The 20794-nt window shown below is 36.6% G+C and overlaps 2 protein-coding genes across 4 annotated transcripts; both read right to left on the bottom strand.

Moving 5' to 3' along the window:
• Positions 1-718: 718 nt before the first annotated feature.
• On the bottom strand, positions 719-6891 carry LOC113657381 (syndecan binding protein (syntenin)). The gene is made up of 9 exons (XM_027169116.2): positions 6677-6891; positions 6021-6115; positions 5771-5888; positions 5534-5640; positions 5268-5429; positions 4141-4316; positions 2382-2553; positions 1863-1954; positions 719-1779 (listed from the first exon to the last, which is right to left on the bottom strand). The coding sequence occupies exons 2-9, from the start codon at positions 6069-6071 to the stop codon at positions 1725-1727; spliced, it is 933 nt and encodes a 310-aa protein (XP_027024917.1). The 5' UTR covers positions 6072-6115; positions 6677-6891; the 3' UTR covers positions 719-1724.
• Positions 6892-8680: 1789 nt separating this feature from the next.
• Positions 8681-20307, bottom strand: LOC113657587 (cytochrome P450 7A1). 3 transcript variants are annotated; one of them, XM_047822184.1, is made up of 7 exons: positions 20150-20307; positions 13804-14041; positions 12753-13345; positions 12522-12637; positions 10180-10358; positions 9674-9969; positions 8681-9360 (listed from the first exon to the last, which is right to left on the bottom strand). In XM_047822184.1, the coding sequence occupies exons 1-7, from the start codon at positions 20260-20262 to the stop codon at positions 9336-9338; spliced, it is 1560 nt and encodes a 519-aa protein (XP_047678140.1). In that variant the 5' UTR covers positions 20263-20307; the 3' UTR covers positions 8681-9335. The 3 variants fall into 3 exon arrangements, with proteins under 3 accessions (XP_047678140.1, XP_027025308.2, XP_047678133.1); XM_027169507.2 differs by adding an exon at positions 14836-15062 and having other exon boundaries at positions 8681-9969; positions 20150-20306; XM_047822177.1 differs by having other exon boundaries at positions 8681-9969.
• Between the last annotated feature and the right edge of the window lie 487 nt (positions 20308-20794).

The following is a 20794-nucleotide window of genomic DNA, read 5'->3' as shown; positions in this document are numbered from 1 at the left end:
CACATATTAACCTTAAAAATTTTATATATTATTTTAGGGATTGCTTAGGACAACAATACCATAAAAACAAGTTAGAGTAAGCAAACTTGCACAAAAAAACAGACATTAAACGAGCAATATTATTAATTGTTGAAAGGCAGACAAATAAGAGTTGCAAATAATAAGACTTGCAAATAAAGTGCTATGACAACGGTAAGGATAGCGTTAATATCCGAAACTGCCGTCGGCGATGACAAGAAGTGACGTCATTTCGCACATGCGCGGAACCGATCGTGTTGCTGGTACAGCTCGAGTAGCGACATCTCCCACACAGAGCGAATCGTGTGGATCTGCGACTCTAACCCCGCCCTCTAAAACCGTGCGTAACGTGGCAAACTTGAGCCCGGGTAGTTTTTCTCGCGATATTTGTGGTGCCAATTAACTCCATGAACGTGAGTGAATAGTGTAAACAGGCTAGATTTGTTTAGTCCGGTAGTTATGTCGTAGGACCGTTATAATACGACGTGGTGGTTTATGTGGGTCTCAGGATAACATTAAGATTCCCTTTACTACATAGTAAAAGGACAATAGATATTAAATCCACATGTAATTCTACTCATTACTGATCAATTTCCTCTTCATATTGAGGAAAACACAAATGCACAGAGCAGGGAGTCGAAAAAATTAGGGAAAAGTTGAAGAAAATTTGTCACTAACACTATCTATAACAACACTTGTATTAAGATAACTTTTCATACTTTTATTTAAGTGGAAATAACAACAACAACAACAAAAAACCACAGGACAATATGCAATGTTTGAATACTGGACCTACTAAATAAATAGAATTTCCTTACAGTTTCTTGACATTATGTAATAGTCATAAAACTGTTTATACCAATAATGAGTCACGGTTTAGTTTATTTTTTTCATTTAAACCAAGAAAAAAGTCAACAAACCTACACATCCAACAGAAAGTCAACACTCATATGAAGTAAAATCCTGTCAAAACTAAATTCTTCTATCCAATATATTTTATTTAAACTCATATCAACACAATTTCACTGGGTTTGAGTGAAATGATATCAGCTTTATAAAGAGTATATTAATAAAACCTGATAAAATAAACTCAAATTAAAAGTAGACTAATATATTTACATATTCACCCGTGGTTGAAATCCTATAAGAACTATTTTCCTAAAAATTCTTATTTTTTACCTATGTTGTGTCAACCATGCATAGTTCAATTCCTGGAAATTGTGGACTTGTCCGTACAGTATGTTTTAAATGTTGAGAGAAATGCACCTACCTACCAATTAAAACAAGTCAACGGCGTAAAAAGAAATTAGAGGAAGCACCTTTCTTGTGGCTCCATAGAGTTGGGTGTATGTGTGCTCTTAGACAGAGTCATAATAAGTATAAAAATTAAATAAGCAATTCAAATTAGAGAACATTCAAGAAAGTTGCCTACAATATAGCAGATATAAACCATTTTTATCTTGTTATTTTATTTCGGTAAAGCTTTGATTTGACTTTTGGGATTGAAAAAACACTGCACATTAAACGTAAAGGGGTTAATCAATGATGGAAAAGACAAATTACTGCAAAAAAGAGCAACGATTTTCACTTTTCACCTCTCGTATTAATCTGCTTAAAAGCACAAACGCTGTGCGTGTGTATGCCACTTTATCTAAGCTGTTGTGCACGTGAAAGCCCATTCTGATCCAGGTGATGGTTTGTCCATGTCACACCTCAGGAATGGAGTGGTCCATTAGAGATTTCACAATGCTGTTGCACATCCTGTGAAGAAAAAGTAAATAAAGCAATATAAAAAAGACAATTTGAATGACTGGATTTTTTTTAGCCATAATCCCCCTCTTTACCTTTTCATCATGTGATCGAAGATGAGCACTGGCATCACAGTTACAGTCACAACATTCCCACTAGTGTTGAGGATGTCTGACACTTGAGAGTCCTGATAAACAGAAGAAAGGGAGAGAAGCAGAGGCATGCTTTGTTTAGTCCTTCATGTGTACTTCAGGGGTATGATTACAATATTTTCATACTTGTGACTTCACTACTTTTCCAAGAAAGAAAGGGACACACTCTTGATTTGTGGACATGACGGTTCTCTGTACTCCGTAAAATAAGAACTGGAAATTCTCCAAAGGAACACTAAATATAATTCCACCATTTGGAAGACCTAAATACCTTATTATCTCTTAGGATGTCATCACATTTAGTCAGTTGAAACCTAAAACATCCCGCACGTTCACGGATAGGAACCACAAAAGGTGTGCCACAAAAATAAGTGTTTTGAAAGTTGAAGTTTGAAAATGATTAGAGAGAAAGACACAGAAAGAGAGAAGGAAAAAGAGAGCGAGAGAGCCAGTGAGAGTCACCTTTAGTCCAATCACATTCTGTCCGTTGATTTCACAGATCTGGTGGTCAGTGAGCAGTCCATTACGAGCTGCAGAGCTGTCCTTCACAATGGATGTAATTCTACCTTTCTTAAAGATGAACCCAAGCTGCCCATTCATGTCCTTATGCAGAGTGACAGCACGCTCCAGTGGCCTGCAAAACGACACAAGAAACACTAAATCCTCATTTCAATACCATTTGTAACATGCCCTTACTGACGCAATTATTTTACACCTTAATCCCACTCAATATCTTAGGTCCTGTTCCATTACTTTAGCAACAGGGTGTTCAGATTTATAACCACCAATTGAAAAAAAAGTTAAAGAGTTTTAGTAAGGTTTTGAGCCATTCCGAGCCACAAAAACAACTCCAGACCTCTTTGGAATGGTGTTTCAAATTCTCTGGAACTGTACTGACTCCAAAGATATTCCCTCAGTTGGTGTTGATGATACCAGTAGAGAGCACTGTTTAAAACGTATCCCTCATAAATGTTCGATTGGATTGACAGTCTGTTAATTGTAAAGACCAGTGCATATGGTTTACATAATTTTCATCCTCAGCAAACAATTCAGTGAGCTTTTATGCCCTGTGGATAGAGTCAGGGTCTTCCTAGAAGAGACTACTACAATAAAAGTGTGATCAATCAGCATGACTCTGTATTAATTTGAAGTGATTTCTTCCTCTCTCTCCCCCCACCTCCCCCACCTGCATAATATTGGGTAGATTCCCATTGCACCATTACAGCAACTCTGACTCATTGAGGCATAGACTTCACAAGGCTTTTCAAAAGGCATGCTGTGGTATCTGGCCCAAGATGTTAACGCCAGATCCTTTATGTCCTGTGAGTTGTGAAGTGGGGCACATCCCACAGATTCTCATTAGTCTGAGGCCAAGTGATCCCTGTGAACTCTCTGTCATGTTCCCTAAACCATTTCGGAAACATTTTGGCAGTGTGGCATGGTGCATTATCCTGCTGAATGAGGCCACTATTACATCCATATGAATACCAGGACCCAGGTTTTTCCAGCTTGCCCATTATTCCTGAATCCAACAAATCAGCTTTAAAAGCTGACTGTTCACTTACTGTCTAACATATCCCAGTTCATGACAGTTGCCATTGTAATGAGATAATCAGTTTTATTTACCTCTCCTGTCAGTGGTTTTAATGTTATGGCTGTTCAGGGTATGTATAATGTTATCAATGCAGAAAAAAAACCTATTAAAAATGACCTAGAAACCTTGGACCTTGAATACAGTGCCCTCATTACACAATGTAATTATGGAATACTACACTTTTAGTAAATGGCATGGATGAACTGCAGACTAAATTTAGATTTTTTACTACCGCATTAGTTGCTGCTGTTGTTCTTGCAAACACAGGTAAACATTTTCAAAAAATAAAAATAAAACATTGACACATCGTACTAGCATAATCCATCGTACTTCTCCTGTAGTATTGCTGTTAGTTTTGTTAATCGGCTTTCAGTTTCTTTGTAAAGCTCTTTTTGTCCCTTACTGGTAAAAAAAATATATAGATTCGTAGTAGACATAGTTACCCACAGTACATTTTGACCTGCTCAATATTGCTGAATCATTGTGTGGACATAAAATATCCTGTTCCCGGTAGCTTAATTAATAATTCAGCTGAGGCAATCTCATGTATCTGTGTGTTGTATTTTCATGACTACTGGATACACCGACTACCTGAATACATCCTAAAGATAAGATTCATGTGTGTACCTGTCTCGTACAGCTAGTGTTATTCTCTCAGGACTGGCATTCTTCAGAACCTTGTGTGCACGGTCACTGCTCCAGCCAGCACAGGACTCTCCGTTGATCTGCAGAATCTGATCCCCAAAGCGAAGCCCTCCCAAAGCTGCTGGAGTGTTTACTTGTACTAGCTGTACAAACAAACCCTGAATAACAGACATCACAATAATCAGCACTGGTCAATAACAAGCAAAAATTCTGTTTTCTCTGATATCAATCATAAACAAGGTGTTTTCACTTAGAGAACTGTCACAATTCTAGAGACTGTTGTGTGTGAGAATCCTAGATCAGGAACCTCTAAAACAAACTCCAAGCTCTTAACCTGTATTTGCATGATTTTTGCCAAAAGATGTTGTCATATGATCGGTTGATTAGAACGCTGCATCATTTTGCATGTGTAATGGTGTTCCTTATAATGTGAACGATGATATATATACAGTACTGTATATATTCATATACTGTATATTTAGGCAAAGACTAGATTTTTACTTCTTTGGATGCCGTGTCATTCATTGTGTTTTATTTTTGTGTCTTGTTTGTGGACAAATATTTTATTATTAACTCATTACCATAGAGGGAACTATCACAGCGTTGATTTGTTGAGCGTAAACTGTGCTCTTGATATTACAGAAAAATCAGAGAATTTAGACTATCAGGCTTGTCAATCAATATAACAAAACTCTAGAATGGACATTTTTCTTATAAATTTTATTTACCATAGAATAACTAATGAGAATTTTTTTCTCTATAGTAGTAGTAGTAGTAGTAGTAGTAGTAGTAGTAGTAGTAGTAGTAGTATGAATCCTATGTCTTCTGCTTTTGGTTAGACAATTGCTTAAGATAAAAATGAAAGTTTCTCGAAATTGCATTTTTAGCAGGAATATGCAAATTTTTCTTATGACCTTAAATTACTGTAATATTTAAGCATGTCAGCTGGTCTGCACTGTTTACAAGAGGAATGTGTTACGAAAGTCTGCATGTGCTCTGTGTGTGTGTGTGTGTGTGTGTGTGTGTGTGTGTGTGTGTGTGTGTGTGTGTGTGTGTGTGTGTGTGTGTGTGTGTGTGTGTGTGTGTGAAAGTTTATGGATTCATCTTACATTATCTATAGCTTTGAGACGGAGGCCGATCTTCCCGTCCATGTCTTTACAGATCAACACCTCCCTGACTCCCTGTCGAATCTCAGCCCGCTTCAGTCCCACGTCATTGCCAGTAATAGGAGCAACTGTCCAGTTTGTGCGAGATGAATATGCACTGAGAGCCTACAAACAACAGATGATATAATCTTCTTCCTACAGATTCTGCATTTATTTGTGCCATGTAGAACAACCGACATATACAAGGCCACAAATTCAAAAAGACTTACTCCACTAATTTGCTCAGGGGCTGTAGCAGAAAAGGTTTTTATTGCCTCAATACTGAGATTCAGGCCCATAAACTCACTCAGCTGAGGATACAAACTTCCAGAGGCATCTGTTCTAACACGTACACACACACACACACACACACACACACACACACACACACACACACAGATATATAAATACCAAAATACACAACCTCAAAATTGAACGATTATATTGTATATTGAAAAGGGTCTGACCTGTTTCAATTTCCTCCAAGTTTGACCCAGTGTGGGCGTGTGTATTGTTGTACTGGGCGTGGTCAGTGAGTGCCAGGGGCGGGGCTTTGGATGGACTGGCAGTAGGAGTGTTCTGAGCCTGTAGAAGAGATGAGTTTTTTGGGGTTTTATTCCATTTCCAAGACCAAAACCAAGGTAGTTACATAAGCTGAATTTATTTCCTACTCTTTTTTTTTATACATAATTACATTCACAAGGCACAGCATCATACCTGAATAAATTTATCCACCTTCAGGTCTTCTAAAGAAGGATACAATGACATGTTTTTTCTCCTGTTTCTTCTTGCACCGGTATGGTATCAGTTACCTGGATACATGCACGAGAAATGTTACAGTACTATGGTGTTTTGTGCCAGAACAGCTCTATAATTCTAACAAGCATACGATTAGTCGTTTCAAGCAAACATAACAATAATCTGTCTGATCCAAAAACCGACAGCTCTGAACACAAGGCGTCACGTGGAATGTTTCGGATGCAACATGATCCGCATCCATAAATCCATCCATGCAGCATGACGTCACAGTGTACATAATATAAACAAAATCTGCTCATTTCCCATAAAGCGGTCAGAGCCGCACGTTAGATCACTGACGCTATTCATTAGGATGCATGCTGGAATTCGCAAACAGAAGTGTACACATAGCTTCACTGACGGTGAGGCAACACCTAGGACAATTTCGCAATGCGAACATCTTTCAGACGTGATCCTGGTTACAACGTACAGTAGCAAACCTTTCGAATGGCACGTGCAACATCGACGCTTTAGCATTAAGCGTGTTATCGTGATGCATTACGATGATGGATTCGTTTTTTTTGTTGTTGTTGTTTTTTTTTTATGATTTAAATTAAATTCATCCTCAGACTCACCTCGATGATGCCGAGCTGGTGTCGGTCGTGATGTGGGTGCAGAGTGTGATATATCCAACAAAATGGGTCCGTAGGCTGCTTGTTAGTCGATGTCCTTCGTTGCGGTTCAGAAAGCCGATACTAATCGTGATGCTGATCAGAGTTGACCTTGTGTCTCAGATGCTGAGCGACCACGTGGTATAAAATACACACTGTCAGTTCAGACAGAGCGCGTGCACCTTTTTTTTTTAACTCTGGTGCGCGCGCGAGCTTAATCGTTTCTTGACCTGCTAATTGTTTTTGCTCAATATTCCGAAAAGAGGCCAAGTGTTTCACATAAAACTATGTATATATACTCTTAATGATGTTGAACTATTTATCAAATCATTTAGAAATACTTTCTAACATACACGGCTGTCATAAAGCCTCATTTTTATAGCATAATGCAGTGTTTGAAGAACCACCTCATCTTTGTAGCATAGTGTACAGTTTCTACTGGTTTCTAATGTCGTACCTCTCACATAACTCACACAAACACTGAAGACATTTGGCCTTGAGATGTCTTAAAGAACTTAAAACGTGGTACTTTTCCTCTGAACACAACCAAATGTCCAAAAATATCACTTTTCTACCACAGCTTTGCTCATCCTTGAGCTTCACAAATTATCCTTCCTTGGATCACTTTTTGCATTCCCAGAAGACTTTGTGTTTTTCAAGGTGCTCTGATCGTCGTCTTACCATCGCATCTGTTGTTTTTCCATTACAATTTGGTCGGTTTCATACTTCACATCATTACGCTTGCACATTCTTCCAGCTTCCAAAACACATCCCAAACTGTATGGACTGCACAGACCTACACCTAATACACACACTTCCAATATACATCCATCAAACTGTTTACATGCTGTTTTGCACACTGTTTTTGCTCTTTGCACATGCTGTCTCACATTCCAGTCGTTTGCTGTTTTGCACAATACTTAAAAATATCTCAGGTAACTGCTACTATAATACAGACAGAACGGGGCATAGAAGACTTTATTATCACCACAAATACATTACAGCACAGTGGAATTCTTTTCTTCACATACCCCAACCGAGGAGGTTGGGGTCAGATTGCAGGGGCAGCTATGATACAGCACTCCTGGTGCAGGGAGGGTTGAGGGCCTTGCTCAAGGGCCCAGCAGTGGTAGATTGGCTGTGCTGGGGCTTGAACCACAATCCTCCAATCAACAACCCAGAGCCTTAACCAGTTGAGCCACAAATACTGTGTTCATTCCAGTATTTCTGCCTCGCAATGTTGATTGAACATACATCATTTACACTGGTCGGCTTTCTGTTTATTGTCTTTTGTGTATTGTCTTGTATTTTTCGCTGTCTTTCTGTCTTGTTTTTTGCCCTGCTCTGTCTTTTGTCCTGCACTGTCTTGTTTGTATTGTCCTGCTCTGTTTGCACCTGGTTGCACTTTATGTATCTAGGACTAACTTACTAAGTCCTTATAGCTCTGTCTTTGTTTTATGTAGCACCATGATCCTGGAGAAACATTGTCTCATTTCACTGCAACACCTATATATGGTTGAAATGACAATAAAAGCTTCTTGACTTGACATCAACTTTAAGATGTCATTTTTCATTTACTGACTAATATATCCCACCTTTTGACAGATACCACTGTAACAAGACATTCAATGTTCTTCACATCACTTGTTTTAATGTCATGGCTGATCTGTGTATGTCAGTTTGTCATCAAAGGCTCAAAATGAAGTTACCTTAATTGTTTCTTTTAGGGTATCCACTTTGATTTCATATGCTTTATAAACCCAAAAAGACTCAAATTCAGCTGTCTCTGATTAATTTGTCAAGAAGTCCAAAATTCATACTGACTATAGCAATAAAAATCTCTTTTACGTAAGTCAAATGTGTTTGAGCTTTTGATTTAATTTTCTCCCTATGATAACACCTTCCTGTTCTTTAATCCAAAAACTGGTGCTGGGTGCCTAGTAAGGAAAACACAATTTGCCATTTGTATGAATAAATCTGAAATATTCAGGTTTATTTATTTCCAAAATAAATATGACATACAAATATCCAATTAATCGTGATGATCATTGCATATACACATAGACAAACAATATTCAATAGAATTTTCACACATAAATTCAACATTTCTAATGGTGAAATGATAAGGACTCAATAAAAGAAAAAAGAAGTAAAAAAAAAAAAGAAAAAGCAGATGACAATAGAAGTAAAAGAATTACTACTACACCCCTGAATTAAGTATGCACTCTGGTTTATACATTTACAGTTGACATACAACAGACATAAAGTATGTAGTGCTTTAATCAACCAGTCCTTTACCAACTGTAAGCAACTATTTATCAGAATATATATTATAATATATTTCTTACAGAATATTGCAAATTGACACTATAGAATATATGCACAATCGATAAAGGGCATTTCTAGATTGACAGAAAAAAAGTGCGTCTTCAAATTTATCCACTATCAAAGAAACATTAATTCATCACTTCCTTAAGTGCCGCTCCTTTTGTTGTACCTAATAATCAATATATATTTGCAGCTATAGTTGAGTAGAGCATGATTAATATGTGTAAAAGGAATGAGGAAAAGCCCCAAATCATAGCAGGGACTGTTGCTACAGGCCTGGGAGAACATCACCAGGTTAGATACTGCTTCTGCTTCTAAAGCTGGATAGAATGAATTTCATGTTAATGCAATAGAATGTAAAGTTCTGCAGCCTAATATTAGGATACTTGCCATATAAACCTAATTCCCCTATGGTTTATCCAATGAATAGAACTAAGTACCTACAAAATATACATGATAATCTACACATTACATTCAGAGCCACTGTTTCATTTCAAACTTTTTTTTTTATACATAGATATGATTTTTTCTAATACTTTTCCGCTGTTTTGGTTTAGCAAATGACATTCTTTTTTTTTTCAACTGACATTTTAGTCATCAATACCATTTTTCTCCCTGGGTTTCTCTGTGTACCTGTCTGCTCTTGTTTTGTATCTAAGCAATATGTCTTGTGAAGGTGGCAGGATGCCAAGGCCGGCGCGGGTACGGTCTGGTGACAGTGTGTCGTTATGCTCACTGATTTGTAAGTCATAATGCCAGAGCGCCAACATGAGAAACTGCTTTATCTCATTGATGGCGAAGAAACGACCCGGACACTCACTGGCGCCAGATCCAAACGGCACGAGGTAGTGCTTCAGCTGTCGGCCATTTTTGTAGAACTGATTCCGCCTTTGACCTTCTTCATCCAAGAACCGGTTGTACTTGAATACCTGCAATTTCATAAAAATCTCCATCACAAAAGAAGAAGCATCACAACCACCTTGATATACCACTCACTTGATATACCTTGATATATATTGCCTTGCAGCAATTACTGTAATTTTTCAATCTATTTCAATAGGATTTTATTAAGCAGCTTTTGTATTTTTATGAGTAATATTGTTTCATTAAAAAAAAAAAATGCTGTTTGGAGTATTTACCAACGGATCTGGATAGATTTCAGGGTCTAGGTGTATTAGTCGGGGGTAGAGAGCAATGTAATCTCCTTTCCTAATAGCTGCCGTTTGGCCTGAGTCCAGGGTCAGAATGAAGTCATCACTTGCGACTCGGATCATAATGGAAGCACTTGACAGCCGCAGAGCTTCCCTGATAATACTCTCTGCAATGTAAAACCACACTAATATGTTAATATTGGTTTAGTAGAAATAGGATATTAAATATTTACCTTTAAACACTATAGGTACCATATTATGGATATTATTTTGTAGTTTAGCGTGGCTTATATGATGGAACAGTGGATTTTTTTTTTATCACTGTACAAGTTATATGTAATTTTTATTAGCAAATGACTAAAAAGACTGAAGCAGCATGCAAATGAAATAGGAAATAACTTTTCCTTTAGATTGACTTCTTCATTATTGGGATGAACCTGTTGTCAGGCTTCTACACGGGTGTTTCTTCTTTGTTAGATTCAGTTTAAATGGCCGTCCACAACTGATACACGCTGTCACAAAGCTTTGTATTAATATGAAGCAGGTCCTAGCTTTAAGATAACCTGAATACTAAGCAGGAAGTTTAACGGATATCCACAACATTATCTTTATTTTATTTCATATAAATAAAGCAGCATTATTCCTATATAAGGCTTTATATACCTTTTATATATAGAAAATGGACTAGAAACTGAGTTATAATAGTCTGTGGGATTTTTTTCCAATTTGTTGTTTCTGTGCCTGTCTGTGTTTTTTGGAACATCTGTATCATTGACCTTTCCATTTCCTGTTTGGTTTCTGTTCTTCTTATCTTGCTTTAGGACTACAGTTATGTATTCCTTTCTGTCTATGCAAGTCACCGTGCTGTGAGATATGGCCAGGATGTGAACTGGTTTGCTGACTATATTCAGTATGAATCATAAGGCTTAAACAAGACGCTTTTAGCACATTCATTTGTCTCTAAATTTAGTTGTTTACTGCTGAATTTATATAACCACCACAAGCCTAATATGAAACAGATTTCTAAAATCTACCTAACAGTGCAAGCTTCTAAGTTTTATTTCCCTGGAAATTCCCTGTTCAGTTGACTTCCTTCCTTTTTTATGTACAGAATTGTTACTGAGTTTTATTCCAGAGCTAATGTAATCATACAGACTGCATGACTCAGGCTGCTGTAATAACAAACAAAAATAATGAAATGCTCAAAATGAAACTTACTTGATCTAAGCTGTTTTTCCCATCTTAACCAAGAGTATGCAATCATTTTTTTTAAATTGTTATTAAAGCAGGTTATGACAGGTATTATGACGTGTATCTGTTATAACCCAAGGTGGAAAGCTAAAACCGCCTACAGTCTTCCCATTATAAGGCTTACACACCAAAATGACATTCTATCCAAATCATCTTTTTATGTTTAGTTGCTTGCTTCCCATCACTACAGAAATATTTCAGTGACTCAGTCTGTTCCGGTGTCTTTCACAGGAAACACTATACTTAGTATTTGTACATGGTCCCAGATTGCAAGACTATTTTCCTCAATGAAACAGACTGCTACAATCCTTTTTGATGTTCCAAGAATTTTAAAACCAAAAGACTTGTCAAAATCTAATATTCCAAATAATGTAATATGTTGGGTTTTATGACCGGCGCTACACTCTAATTTATTAAAAACAAACTTTATTTTGCTTAATAAGGAATCACTTTTCGGTTGTTTTCAGTTTTTATGGCTGTGAGAATAATTGTATGAAATACTTAATCTTTTCTGATAATGTTGCAGACTTTCTGTACAAAGCACAATGTTCTTTTCTTACACACAATCACATACACACACATACTCTCTCTCTCTCTCTCTCTCTCTCTCTCATACACACACACACAGATATCTTGACCTTATCATAACCTCCTCTCCCTAGCCTCTCTGCTCTGCTACAATACGCTTTGTATGAAATAAGTTATGAAAAACATGATACTGCAGCTGGGAGGTTACCTGCTTCATGATAACAGTCAAGGTATCTTCTGCTGATACTAGCATTAAGCTCCGCACACACACACATTATGTCCTTCCTCTATATATTCATGTTTGACACAATAAACTTTGGAAAGACTGACGCGTGTGTGTTTCATTGAGATTTCCCCAAGCGCTTGTGGAGAACGGGAATCGAGCAGAGGTCCGAGCGGCTGAATTTTAGGTTATGCTGCCCAGGCGGCAGATGAGAATTCCTTACAATGGCCTCCTATAAATGTCAAGAAGCTGTATAAGGTGGTTAAAAAAGGCTTTTATTATAGGCTTTTTATTTTATCTAGCATGTATTATTAATAATAGGACCTACCAAGCACAATCATGGATTCCAGCTTCTCTTTGGGTACACTGATTGCTTTGTCATTTGGTAACTTGGTGAAGATCTGGTCGATCTCTTTACGAGCCGCAGCAAAAGCTTCTGGATGTCTGGAAGGCCAACAAACATGGGAAACATTGTCAAAGATAAATACGCACAAATAAACAAAATGACCTTGCTTGGAATGAGTCATGTAATCAGTGGTGAGTGGAGTGTGTTTTCTACCTCAGCATATAGTACAGACTCCAAAAGGCAGCAGGCAGTGTGTTGGCTTGCGAAGCCCAGAGCATGCATACGTGTGTTCGTGCTTTATTTGTCTCGTCCAGGTGCATGCGATCGAAGGCGTCCATCCTGCGCTGAATCAGATCTGAGACATATATCCTGTGATTGAGCTCCCTGTGCAGTAGTCCCTTGGTTAATGCTTCTCTGGCCCTCCACGCACGGCCGCACAGCGCGATAGGCACTCCGGCAGCCAGTTTAGGAAAAGCCCCGTCAAATGCCAAAAAATCTCTCTTCGCCTTCTGCACACATGTCCCAATAGCACCCTTTCCTTCTGGCTGAAGAAGCCTTGAATTCTTCCCAAACAGAGTGACGAATCCTGCCTCAAACATGATACGTGTGGTGAAGCACTGTAAACCTTCCTCTTTCCAAACGTTTTTGCTTGGCTGGCCGTGCTGGATAACAGACAGCAGATTAGCAAGCATGGTCTCGCTTAGTTGCTCAAGAGATGGGCCTTGCAGGGTTTGTCTGAAGAGCATGTGCACTTCACGGTAGCTTTCGCTAAACAATGGAGATGTAAAATCAGCATGCCCAAACACCTGGTATATGAAAAAGGAGAAAAAAACCACAAACACCAATTAAAAATACACTGTGACTCGAAAATGTCTATCATCAGTCTTATTTCTAGTGTCAAAATAATTCACTTCATGTAATATTGGTTTAGCAGACATTTCAAAATAGCCTCTGAAACTGTGCAGAGACGCACTGTGATAAAAGCACCTCGGCTTCAATGGACATGAAAGGTCATAGGAAGTATTTCATTTCATTTTCACACCACCACTTTCTGTGCTCCCCTTAAAGCTGAGGGAGGAATTTCTGGGCACTCTTTCTTAGCATTACTAAGCCTCACTATTGAGTAAAGGTTGAGGAGTATAAGAGATGTCATTCAAGGTCATAATTAACTTGCAGTGGAAATCTTTTCAGCAGAGACACACAGAACTACTTATTCACACTTTTTCCAAATCTGCAATGCCTCTGTATTGTATGTGTGCCTCACCCGCTGAGAGAAACCCATGGCGAATTTTTGAAAGTCAAGGTTTTTCCCCTGGCGCATCACCGATGAAAAAGAGAAAGGATCTGTGACGAAGGTGAAGTACTTTCCTGCAAGTTGGCATGTGAAGATGTCTCCATACTTTTCTTGAGCTGCTTGTAGGAAGGCCAGTGGGTTTTTACCATATTCTAAAATAACACCAAGAAAAGGCCAACCTTTCACTAGTGGAGGTTCATTCTCTCGCCTGAAAAACATACAGAAATCCATTTTGTGAATTTTAAAAACAAAAAAAATTATTTTTCAAATAATTCTTATAGTGGTTACTACATTTCCAATGATATATAATGCTATAGAAATATACATTATGTATTATTAATATATTCATATTAGATAAGATAACAGAATGGAAAAGCATAATGTAATATAAAAAACATCAGATTTGTGGAAATGAAATCTAGCCTTTATTCACAGTTCACTGAATCCAGATGTTTATATAATTAAAACAGAGATCGATTGATATTAGGTTAGACCTTTTACCTATAGTGCTAAAATTCCAAGATACCAGTCAATTCTAATCTATCAAACATCATCAACTGAATTAGATTCACGATTACTATCTAGTATCAATTTAAAGCATATTGAGATTTTAAATAAGATTTATTCTATTATTTTCATGATGTAAGTTCAGCTAAAGTACAGCTTTAAATTCTAGAGTTTTTAAAACTGGGACATTACAGGACAGAACGTGGTCTCCCTAAGATTGTTCTATAAAACAGATTGCATAATTATGAAGTTATACAGTTACATTAATCCATAACACTCATCCCCTCCCAACCCATGTTTCACAGCACATGTTCAACAATCTGATATCAACTGATTCACTCATTACACGTGACCAAAAACACATAAACACGTTTGAAGAAAAAGATTTTTTTTTTTTTTTTAAAGGCATGGAGTAACAACACAGTAAAATCTCATGCTATTTTTTTCCCTGTAACTTTCAGCTTTCCTCTTTTTCATGTGCCTTAAAGAACGTACCTTCTCCTGGACCATAAAGCGCTCAGTAATAGGAACGACACACCAATGGCGAGAAAAGCAACAAGAATCCATGTAGCCATGCCTAAGCTCCGTACGCTTTCTCCCACTTTCTCTTCCCTGTTTGCGGCTTTTCCTTCTGTCCCATCTGGCTTTATTTAACCCTGTAAACCCCTCCTGCTCACTGTAGGGGGGGCATAAATGCACCCTGTGTGCTGTTGTGAAATCAGCTGAAATGAAATACCAGAGGTGTTATAGAGGTCTTATCTCTTTAAGCCTGTGAGGACTCGTGCTTATTATTCTTAAAGAAACAGTATTATAAACAAATGCAATAAAGCCAGATCATGTGGACTGGCAGATAAAGAACAGGGCAGATAATCTCAACATGGTTTGGGTTCCTAGGAATAACTGAGAAATTACAGTGAACTCCAAAATCGGCTGATTTTCCTGTCCTTCATTACAATATGAAGTTAAAAGGGACAGAGTCACAAATAAAAAATAAAAAAATTCATTCAAAAAAAAGTGGAAAATGTAACACAGATTTTCTATCAAAGCAATGACAAGAAAAATTTATAAGGATATAATATCTATAATAATAATAGAATTGAACAATTCAATTAATTTTGAAATTTAACACATTAACAAAAACATTAACATCAGGCTCTCTCACTAAAGTAAAATAGATGTGATTTAAACAATCATAAACTTTACTCTTTTAGATTTATTTATTTATTTGTTTGTTTGTTTATTACCTAAAATATTTACAGAATTTATTGCCTACATTATCTTGACTCTACTACATTATTGCCTACATTATCTTGACTCTATCCTTCTCTCTAGAGATTCCATACAATAGAGACCGCCAGAATGTGTAATCGGATCTATCACATTATGAATAACTGAAGAAAAAGATTTCATCCCAAACGACTACATCTATCTGTTACAGTACTGTAAGTACCTCCACTAAGAAAGGATCTCATTAGCCTCTTCTTCACTACTCTCTGCAATGCTGAATTAGGTTGTATTATAATAAATGCCAGATTATAATCTTGTCTGATCAGCACCATATCAGTCCCTGATCCTTCATAATACACGCAAGCTTTTCTCCAAGACAAACAGTTTAAGTTTAAAGCTAGATATTTTATTATCAGGTGAATGGCTACAGGTTGTATTTGAATATAGGTACCTCTGAGTTCTGACTGATTCCATACTTTCTTTCATGTTCAAATTTCAGGTGAGATTCGATCAACAGAGGTAGAAAAGGTGTACGTGTATTCTGTGGTAATTACCCATATTACTCACTGTTTAAAACATCAAGCTCTAAAGATTAACTCTATTTTTCTCAAAACTCTGTCCCCCGGTGTTAATAAATGGAGGAGCGTCCCATGCGAAGACAAGTGTCCTGTAATGTCTAATAAGGTTGAGGAGCTTTTTTTTATATATATATAGAGACAGTGCTCCATGCACAACATTTCAGACTTCTTAATATTATTTTGGAAGTTGTGTGTGGTATGTATGTGGATTGCTTTCTGTTATCTGATTTACCAAGATATCTCAAGCATACTGTACGATATAAAGCATATACTAAGTTCCCCATATTCCCTAAAGGTTTTTGCTTCTATACTTAACCTTCCTATTTTCTCTGGGTCTTTTTGACCTGGCTGGAAGGTTTTAATGTGTCTTAACTTGGGTTTCCTTCCACATATTTGCCGGGATTGTTGAATTTACCAGGATTGTTCCAAATTATGAACTTTGCAAGTAAAATTAATTTGTGTTCAGACCAATATATACTTTGCGTTTTGGATCCGCTTGGGTCATTTTGACCCGGCCACATTTAGTGGGGCAATAGGTCACACTTTTGACATTTTCAGAGCAATGAACATACATACTGACACAAAAATGCACACATAAAATGTCCACTAACACACGCACCCAAAACACACACTCACACACCACACACACACAAACAAACACACACACAAATTGGGCATTGCATTTCATTAGGCCTCCAGAAAAAAAAACATTTGTAAATATTTCACAAATTTGATATGCCTTTGCCTAGCAGAGGGCAAAATATGATCTACCGAAATGATGCCACACACACACACACACACACACACACACACACACACACACACACACACACACACACACACACACAGAGTCAAACACTGTTCAAAGCATTGGGTGTTGCAATTCAGTTGGCCTCCAGACAAAACAAAAGCTACACATTTGTAAACATTTCACATTTTGACTCTGTGTGTGTGTGAAAATTCACACACACACACACACACACACACACACACACACACACACACACACACACACACACACACACATATGCAAACACACGCGCACACACACACATGCACACACACACATGCACACACACACATATTGGGCATTGCATTTCATTAGGCCTCCAGAAAAAAACAAAAGCTACTCATTTGTAAATATTTCACACTTGTTAGATGCATTTGTCCAGCTGGTGGCAAAATCTGATCTACCAACAAGCTTTACACACACTCACACACAGACACACACACGCAAACACAAGCATTAGGCATTGCAATTCATTGGGCCTCCAAAAAAACAAAAACAATCATTTGTAAATATTTCACACTTGTTATATGCATTTGTCCAGCTGGGGACAATATCTTCTCTTCTCTTCTTCAGTACCAACAATCTTTACACACACACACACACACACACACACACACACACACACACACACACACACACACACACACACACACACACAAACGTTGTTTTCATAATCAAATCATATTTGTTTCCTCTCTTATTTATAAATTTAGTTGCATCAGTCAGCTTTTGGCTTATTTTACTAATATTTTATTATTATTTTACTATTATTTTACTATTATTAATAAAAAACATAAGGAGGTAAATGAAGTTTTATTCACATGAAATTATGGCATGTTTTTTAGTCTGTGTGTGTGTGTGTGTGTGTGTGTGTGTGTGTGTGTGTGTGTGTGTGTGTGTGTGTAGCCTAATAGTAAAATTAGATATTACACACAGAATGGTGGTGATAGTAGAATTTTTGATTTATAAGCATTCAAGTCAATTTGGTCTGTAAAAAAACAGGTTTTATTATACATTGAAAATGGTCAAAATGGTTTCAAAACAATCTCCTGCCCTTGAAATATACCAGCCTGTAATTGTGCATTAACTGTTGTGCCTCTATCCTCTATAGTGATAAATAACTCAAAATTTCAGTTTTTTTTTACTAAAAAATGAGCCATGTTTTGTATATAAATAAGATATTATAATATATATATATATATATATATATATATATATATATATATATATATATATATATATATATATATATATATATAATATGTTGGAAACATGTTAGACTAAAAAGGTAAAAAAAAAAAAAAAAAAGAAAAGAAAAAAAAAGGCTATCATATATACTTCATTTTTTATAAGCAGTCAAAACAGACAAGGTCAAGTTGACTCAGCGCTCCGAATTTGTGTAGGAGGACAATAGGAGGGTTAAATATCTAAATGCTTAAAGGAAGAGTCTCCAATTTTTGAAAGCCAATGTCGACATTTGAAATCACCAAAACAAACACGCCCCTAACCCAAACGAGTCCCACCCCTGTATTGATAGCTCCGCCCACACATACATACGTAACCCAGGCAAATAATGAAAAGAAACGTGTCTTTATCATAGCTGAAGGGAAGAACAATACGATTGCAGATAAACAGGCAAAAATGACACACAAAAATCGATGCATTTTAGTGTTTTAATATAAAAGTAATTAGAAAATATGCTCGTTATGTTAGTATGGCAGTATGCTAGCATGCAAGCATGCACATTTCACACTTTGCACTTTACAGCAATGTTGAAATATTTATCTGCAAAATGTTTATCTGAACATTTAATCTGCAAAGGGATGTGGTGCAGTTTTCCACTGGATACAGTTTTCAGTGTTCACTATTAGTAGTGATACAATGTGATGATTTAACAGAGCACAAATTAATTAGCTTTAAATAAAGCAGAAGCACCACATTCCCCATACTCCTTAAGAACAACCACAGATATTTATATTAAGTATATTTGATTTCTCAGTCAATTTCACAGATTGTTCAAGAGGAAAAAATAAGGAAGAAAAAAACATATTCAATGTAAATGCATAATTTTAAATAAATCAAATGGTTATTATTATTATTATTATTACCGAGCAGCCACATAAAACACGCTGCCTGTGTTGCAAATGGGCTTCTTATTTTAAATAAAAAAATTATAATACATTATTATAATGACAGATAATGTACTGTAAGAGCACTGATAATCCTAGTTAGCACGAAAAGATCTGTTCAATAACTAGAATTACATAATATAGTTAAAAGTAAGCTGACAACTCAAGTCAAGTCAAGAGCCAAGAAGCTTTTTATTGTCATTGCAACCATATATAGCTGTTACAGTAGTTATATACTGTATATTGCGAAATGCGACGTTTCTCCAGGATCATGGTGCTACATAGAACAAAGACAGAGCTACTGTATAAGGACTTAGTATGTTAGTCCTAGCAACCTAAAATGCATCTGTGCAACCTTGTGCAAACAGTGCAGGACAATACAAAAAGACAGAAAGACAGTGCAGGACAAGACAAAAAGACAGTGCAGGACAAGACAAAAAGACAGTGCAGGACAAGACAAAAAGACAGCAAGACAGTGCAGGACAAGACAAAAAGACAGCAAGACAGTGCAGGACAAAAGATTTGTGGTGCAGTTTTCCACTGGACCAGGTGTGGCTTCTGCTTCAAATAACAACCTGCACTCACATTAACCCTTTCTGGATAACACTGGACTTTAGGTGTACAAAAGAAAACCTACTCACTATATAAACATTCTGTGGATTAATGAATGATCCCACATAATCAATAATAATAATATTATTACCTTCTATATCTTTACTTCATTCTGAATACATGAAGACACAAAAACCAGTAACTACACAATACTAAAAAAAATTGCAATTGGACTGATGAGTAAGGAAAGTTTTTTTTAAATGGCAGATTAAATAGCTTTGTTTTTATTATTATTATTATTATTATTATTATTATTATTATTATTATTATTATTATTATTTCACCACGTTCAAGAAACGCAGACTTAAAACTCAGACACACAACGAATTCAATTTAAAAACGAAGATTTATATGTATATAAAAACCAAAGTGCAATTCGCGTTACACGAAGGAATGACAACACAAATCCCAAGCTAATGTTACAAACTTTGAGCTTTCACGTTTGTCCAGACTGACAGAACTAAAGTCTTTACCTTGTCCTCGGCCTGCCTACTCTAAATAACAGGAAACACACTCCAACGAGGAAAGACGCAGCTAGGATCCATGTAGCCATGTCTAATGTGTGTATCACTTCATTTGCTCCCATGTTCTCTGTTTGCTTCTTGTCCTTCCTTCTTGTCCGTCTGGTGTTTTGCTCACTATAGGAGGCGCTCTATCACTTCACCATGTCGTTGTGTGTCCTGTGAGAAAGCACATGCTGTTACAACGCAGATTTCTTTATTATTTATTTATGCTATAGATTGTGAGTGGCTACTTATTTTCAGGCTCACTGGCTGCCTTTCCAACAAATTGCCTTATAACGCAGTTATTATGGATACAATTTTCAGTTACTGTGCCAAAGGTTACAGTATGTTCACTATTAGTAGTGATAAAACGTGATGAGAGGACAAATTAATTAGCTTTAAATAAAGCAGAAGCACCACATTCCCCACACTAACTCCTTAAGAACAACTGCAGATATTTATATTAAATATATTTGATTTCTCAATCAAATTCACAGATTGTTCAAGAAGAAATAAATATACAATGTAAATGCAGAATTTTACATAAATCAAATGATGATGATGATTATGATTATTATTATTATTATTATTTTTATTATTATTATTACTATTACT

This window comes from Tachysurus fulvidraco, chromosome 1 (genome assembly GCF_022655615.1).
Source record: "Tachysurus fulvidraco isolate hzauxx_2018 chromosome 1, HZAU_PFXX_2.0, whole genome shotgun sequence".
Taxonomy (NCBI): Eukaryota; Metazoa; Chordata; class Actinopteri; order Siluriformes; family Bagridae; genus Tachysurus; species Tachysurus fulvidraco.
The sequence above is the reverse complement of the archived record's forward strand: the minus strand, read 5'-3'. Positions and strand labels throughout refer to the sequence as shown.

Excerpts from the sequence above, each read along its gene's own strand:
- LOC113657381 (XM_027169116.2), bottom strand. The coding sequence starts at position 6,071 with ATGTCATTGTATCCTTCTTTAGAAGACCTGAAGGTGGATAAATTTATT. Across the intron at positions 5,889-6,020 it reads AGGTGGATAAATTTATTCAG|GCTCAGAACACTCCTACTGC; the intron begins GTATGATGCTGT and ends TCTCTTCTACAG. Across the intron at positions 1,780-1,862 it reads TTCGATCACATGATGAAAAG|GATGTGCAACAGCATTGTGA; the intron begins GTAAAGAGGGGG and ends TTTTCTTCACAG.
- LOC113657587 (XM_047822177.1), bottom strand. The coding sequence starts at position 20,262 with ATGGGAGCAAATGAAGTGATACACACATTAGACATGGCTACATGGATC. Across the intron at positions 13,346-13,803 it reads CCATGGGTTTCTCTCAGCGG|GTGTTTGGGCATGCTGATTT; the intron begins GTGAGGCACACA and ends TTCATATACCAG. Across the intron at positions 12,638-12,752 it reads AGTCTGTACTATATGCTGAG|ACATCCAGAAGCTTTTGCTG; the intron begins GTAGAAAACACA and ends TTGGCCTTCCAG.